At 40.1% G+C, this 6,000-nt stretch overlaps 1 protein-coding gene across 1 annotated transcript in view; it reads right to left on the bottom strand.

The window, feature by feature from the left end:
• Nucleotides 1-2,487: 2,487 nt before the first annotated feature.
• The window catches only part of LOC139469138 (telomere length regulation protein TEL2 homolog), a 59,571-nt gene continuing 56,058 nt past the window's right edge, over nucleotides 2,488-6,000 (bottom strand). Inside the window, exon 19 of the mRNA XM_071251274.1 lies at nucleotides 2,488-2,700. Coding sequence (XP_071107375.1) covers nucleotides 2,671-2,700 — 30 coding nt within the window. The 3' untranslated portion in view covers nucleotides 2,488-2,670. The remainder of the gene's footprint in view (nucleotides 2,701-6,000) is intronic.

Raw genomic sequence — 6,000 nt, 5'->3', positions numbered from 1 at the left:
TTGCACTTGTTTGGAATTAAGAATGAAACGTTTAAGATTTATTTGGAGTAAGATGATACAATATTCAGATAATCATAGTACATTTACTGTCTACATGTGTGGGTTTGACCATGTTATCAAATAAGATTTATAACGCTTGATACATGACAAAACAGATGTGTTAAAGACCTCATTCCCACTTGCTGATTTGACATGTATCTGTCAGACACACACTACTTAGATATACACTTACCTCATTATTAAAGATAGTTCATGCATGTTACTGTGCAGTTAGTGAATGTTTATATCTTCCCGCCTAATATTGAAGCTATTCACATATATAACAATATTGTTGAAAAAAAGACTTAACTTTCCTTTCAAGAAATATCCTGGTATACTGATATAGATGCAGTGTGAAAGTGTGTGCGTTTCTTGTTGCGTTTGTTTTGGGTATTAGGGGTGGGGATGAAAGCTACGTTTCGCAGTATAATTGGATAATTATGTTACTTTCACAGAAGTATCGCATGGAATTATGTCCCATGCAATTCCCTATTTAGATTGTACCATATGTTCCCGTGCTTTTTTTTAGGAAAACTATTGATTTCGCATGTCTGCCAATGGTGGGGCAGGATACACTGAACCTTTCGCAAAAACCTGTTCTCATGACTTTTCTACACCCATGCTAATGATATAAGCAGAATCCTACAATGGACAATGCTATTACTATATTACTATCATTATTACTAGCTGAGATTACTTGTGATCAGGGAAAGAATGTTATGGTGTTTGTTAACGCACACCCATGTGTAATCACCTCCTGTACCACAGAAACCATAATTATCACAGTTCCCGTTATTGCACATTACTTTTTAACCTGTTATCTGGTCCATCAGATATAACATATGTCTCCTTACAAATACTGACATAGATCATGCTTCATAACTCCAACACTCCGTTCTAACTATAGAGTCTCTCCTACGCATCACCTACTTTTTAAAGACATTACCCCGATGGCAGAGTTCTCAACGAACACGATATCCATCATATCAACTTACAGGTCTCTTATTCGTATATTAGCTACAGTGCAGAAACACATGAGTGATTGCCACATGCTTTACATTTGTATTTATTTCGTATGTTACATAATTTAACAATCAGTCGCCTAACTATTTGCGGGGATTGTTCTTGAGGATTATGGATCACATTAACCAAGTAAAGTGAAGACTGGCGTCCCGTTATCTTGTGAATTGTTTTCTTTATTAGTGAGATGTCACACACTTACATAATATTCACTTTCCTAAACATGGTTGAATTTGTGAAATGTTTGAATGTAAACTGATCAACATTAATTATGATGTTTGATAAGAGCTTGATTTCATGGACTGTGTCTAGGCTACAATAGTGCTTCACTATAACGTGAGTGCCAGCATGTGTGCACGTGCACGTGCATGTGCATTTGTATGTGCCATGTGCTCGGGTGATGTCGTATTCGGCAAAATATTCTCCAGTAATCCATGGGGTAGGTAAAGGAAGGGAAGAAGAGGAAGGAGGGGAGGGATCTGTACAAAATGTTAATATATTCATACCTCTCCGGGGCTACAGATAAGCTGCGTACAATACGCAAACTACATTTGTAAGTCACCTTAACCCATTTAAATTTGAGTTGCTTTCGTACAAGTACGTATGAAGAAATTAAATAATCCAATACTATAACAACACTGTGTTAGTTACCCAATGTAGCGTTCACAAATGTGTTTACAGTTCTCTTCTTAGTGACTGAATGCAGGCATCGTGTATACAAGAACTCTACCGCAGTGATTAATGCACAGATCTCTATAATGAACTTAGACATATTACACTGCTGTGACGTAACACATATTAGTTAGAAGTTGAACCCTAAAAGAAAACAGAAGTACACTTAGTTTTCAAAAAGGCCATTTACCGGTTAACAAGTGAGTGAGTGAGTATGATTTTACGCTGCTTTTAGCAATATTCCAGCAATATCAAGGTGGGGGGCACCAGAAATGCGCTTCACACATTGTACCCATGTTGGGAATCGAACCCGGGTCTTCATCTGACGAACGAATGCTTTAACCACTAGGTTACCTGACCGCCCCCACAAGTTTACAAAACCCAACAGAATGGAAGAAAGTAATAAAATACTGAATACACCAAAAAATATCAATACCCAATGTGAATGATAATGATACATGATCGTAGCTTTATGTGCAATAAATGCCCGCAAATCTGTTCTTTGCATGCATTTCCTACTGTTTTTGCGTTTGTTTCAATGGTATAAACTCCTGCTTTTGGTCCAGTGAATGCTGGATTCAAACACACAACCATTCCTGGCACTCTAAAGGGTAACTAGGCCATGAGCTGAACCATCCTGTTGCATGTTGAAGATAGAAGACCCAGAGGGGTCTTTATGCAGATTTGACAAACAACAAAATAGGTTTTTAGTTTAATATCAAATTTATTTCATACACCAAGTTTCTCATCATTTTAAATGTATGATAAGTAATGTGTTTGGCAGGCCACCTCAGGATCTCTTGATTCACCTTGACCCTGTGACCTTCACAAAGAGGTGAGTCTGATCTGGTCCTGCTGACAGGGGATCCACTATCCCAGCATGCAACAGGGGGACTGTTACCTTCTTCATCAACCATCTTCAGCCGTTCCTTGTCCAGGTCATGTAACTGGCGTTTCCACATGGAACTCCTGTAGGGCAACACAGGTTATGAGGTATTTAACACCCTCATGCAGTAACAAACATTCAACATTAGGGTTATGACAGGTCCTTTGACTTTCAGGCTTAATTTTAGATGCTACTACGAGTTTAAATCAGAATATTCCACAGTTCAAGCTGGTGCAATAACATAACATTTTTCCCAATTCCATTTACAAAGGTTAAACTTTCCACTCAAAACTATCAGTACAACATATATTGGTGATAACACCCACATAGATTATGAAAACATTTGGGTCAAAATTTCTGACAAAAAAATCAAAATGGAGCCACTGCACTGCAGCTCACCTGGAGATGTAGTCAACAGTTCCAAATGTCAACAAAGACGGCAACTTAACATAATTTACTACATTCATTTCAACTGTTTCACAAAAGATCAACCCACATGAAGTTTCAGTAACATAATAGTTTAATCAGCCGTATCTGATATAAAATTTCAGAAAGTAGACAAGAGTCATCAGAAGATGACCAGTCCCCCAAAGATGACCAGTCCCCCTTGGCTAAACAAATTTGAAAGAACAAATCATTTGACTGTTACTAAAGTCCAATGTATATTTGGCAAGAGTGTTGGACTATTCCTCACTCCCACAATACCCCACACTGACCTTTCCTCACATGGACTTTTCCTCAAATTGAATATATATATATATACTCTATATTACAGTTTTATTTAGAATTTAACAAGAGTCATGAGATGATGCCCAATCACCCTGGCCCCAACAAATTCAAAAGATTAATTCATCTGACTGTTACTTGAAGAGAGAATTTCCATCTAATCTGTCTGTCCATAAACAAGAGTAGTTTTGAGCTATCAAAACAATACCATGGAATTGGGATTCAGAACTTTGTATTAATATGTCAGGTACACACCAATATCAATATGAACAGAGTCAAAGTCAAACTTGTTGCCATGGAAACGGAAAAAATATAAATTCTAAACACCCCTAAGTAGCAAAAGGCACCATTTGACACACTGGTTTTGGTCCAGACAAACACATCACTATGAATAGAAGTAAAGTCAAAACTATTCCCATGGAAACAGGAAACAAATTAATTTTTATACAATTCCTCAAAAGCAAAAGGCACCACTTCAGCCCTTGGTTAATACATGTACCAGATTTGGATGAAAAGACTTTCATAGTTTTCAAGTTGTGCTCCCCATGTTAACTGTCGTTTCCGAAGCACAACTTGAAAATCCCTTACCCCTTTTTTGAGACTAAGTCCAAATTGTTTCGAAATCAAGAAATATAATGAAGCCAAGCATCCACAAATAGCAAAAGGCTATATCTGCTAAAAGTTTCTCAGTTGTGCTCCGGAAAAGAAATCCACCCCCTTAAGAGACTACCGTATGTACAAATTGATTCCATGGGGGTCAAGAAAAAGAAAAAAAAGGCCCCAAATCCATAAAAACAGTTTTCGGGCTGTGCTCTGGAAACAAAATAATTACGGACAGACAAACGAGGAATCAACTATGTACCCCGCCATTATATGCCTGGATGGGTGTGTGTGTGTGTGGCATGTGTGTGTGTGTGTGTGTGTGTGTGTGTGTGTGTGTGTGTGTGTGTGTGTGTGTGTGTGTGTAAACACTTACAAAGGTTGTGTTTTTGAGAAAATGATGTTAAAACAATTTAACTTTTATTTCTAAATTTAACACAATGATTTGGACAAACTATGACGCCATCATGAACTAACATGTACAGATGCAACCTGAATGTTATGAGAGACTAGTAGAAGCAATGAAAACAGTTTAGTATAAACATCATTCATCCGCAGACAATACAGTAATTCCTGCACAGACACACATACCCACCTCACACACTGGCGATACTTACACATATACACACATGCATACCAAAGACTAGCACATGATGCAAAAGACCAACACAATCACTAGCACACACACACAAATGCACACATATGCTCATACATATACAAGTACACATGCCATGCACACGCATGTCTTTTTATGCACTCACACACCCAAAAAGTGGTGCGATTCATTGACATTCACAACACCAGAGTAGTATACTGAAAAACACAACGCCTGGCAACACCATCACACAAATAATGAAGCTGACAATAGCAATCGGTACCAATTTATTGGTGTTCTGTGAAGAAATCTAAAACCGTTCATTTCAACACCAGCTCACACCAAACCATGCAATGAAAGATTATTGTCAACCTAGGAATCAGCACTGACTCTGCAGTCAGCATCTGGAGTGTCCATCCCTCTCACGGAGGACATTCTCCTGATGCTGCAGATCAGACGTCCGAGTTTCAACATTGGTATCCTCTTCCATTCCTGATGCAGTGCCTGCGTCGGTTCGTTTAGGTTTTGAACTGGAGGGTCTGTAGTTCTCACTAGGCGGCAGCACATACAACATGCACCACACCCACATTCACCACACCCACATTCACCACCATACAAACTTAGAAATACACATAATATTATCAGTTCCTACAAATACTACTACATACATACTGAACCGCAAAAGAAACGTCACCAGACATCAGCGACACCAAGCCCTTGGACGATTGCAAGCCGAACAAACCGCCCAGCAAGTAGCCAATGCATTTCAAGTCCACAAAGGACCATCTACAGTACCAGACCACCAACACTATAGATGACCGACCACATAGCGGAAGACCAAGGGTCACCACCTGACATCAGGATCGTCAGATTGTGCCACAGCATCTTCAAGATTGCTTTGTTACTGCTGCGGAAACTGCTCGACACACCAGCGACACATTAGTGTGGATACCATGCATCAATGATTGATGAACAGACACCTCCACTGTCACAGGCCACACCGAGGACCCATTCTGACAGTGGGCAACACAGCACCAGCATTGGCGCCACCAGCAGTGGAGAAGAGTTGTCTTCTAAGACTAGAGCCATTACTGTATCTCAACAGCAGAGAGAGAGTCTGGCGACGCCGTGCGGAATGCTACTCGGATGCTTGTGTTGTTGAGAGAGACTCATGAGGTGGTCCGAGCATCATGGTGTGAGGTGGAATTGGTCATGCACAGAGGGTCGGCACTGTGGTGTTCCAGAACATTGTTCCAGGGAGAAGCAATGGTGTCACAGCAGCTCGGTACATTGATCAAGTCTTGAGACCACACGCCATACCACGAGTTTCAGCATGATAACGCCCGTGCCCACACTGCGAGAGCAACAAGAGACTTCCTCCAGCAGAGTGGCATCAGAACCATGCAGTGGCCTGCCCTCAGTCCCGATTTTAATCCCATTGATCACCTGTGGGACGAGATTC

Source organism: Haliotis cracherodii, unplaced genomic scaffold, assembly GCF_022045235.1.
Source record: "Haliotis cracherodii isolate W230 unplaced genomic scaffold, xgHalCrac1.p SCAF_2, whole genome shotgun sequence".
In the NCBI taxonomy this organism is placed as follows: Eukaryota; Metazoa; Mollusca; class Gastropoda; order Lepetellida; family Haliotidae; genus Haliotis; species Haliotis cracherodii.
The sequence above is the reverse complement of the archived record's forward strand: the minus strand, read 5'-3'. Positions and strand labels throughout refer to the sequence as shown.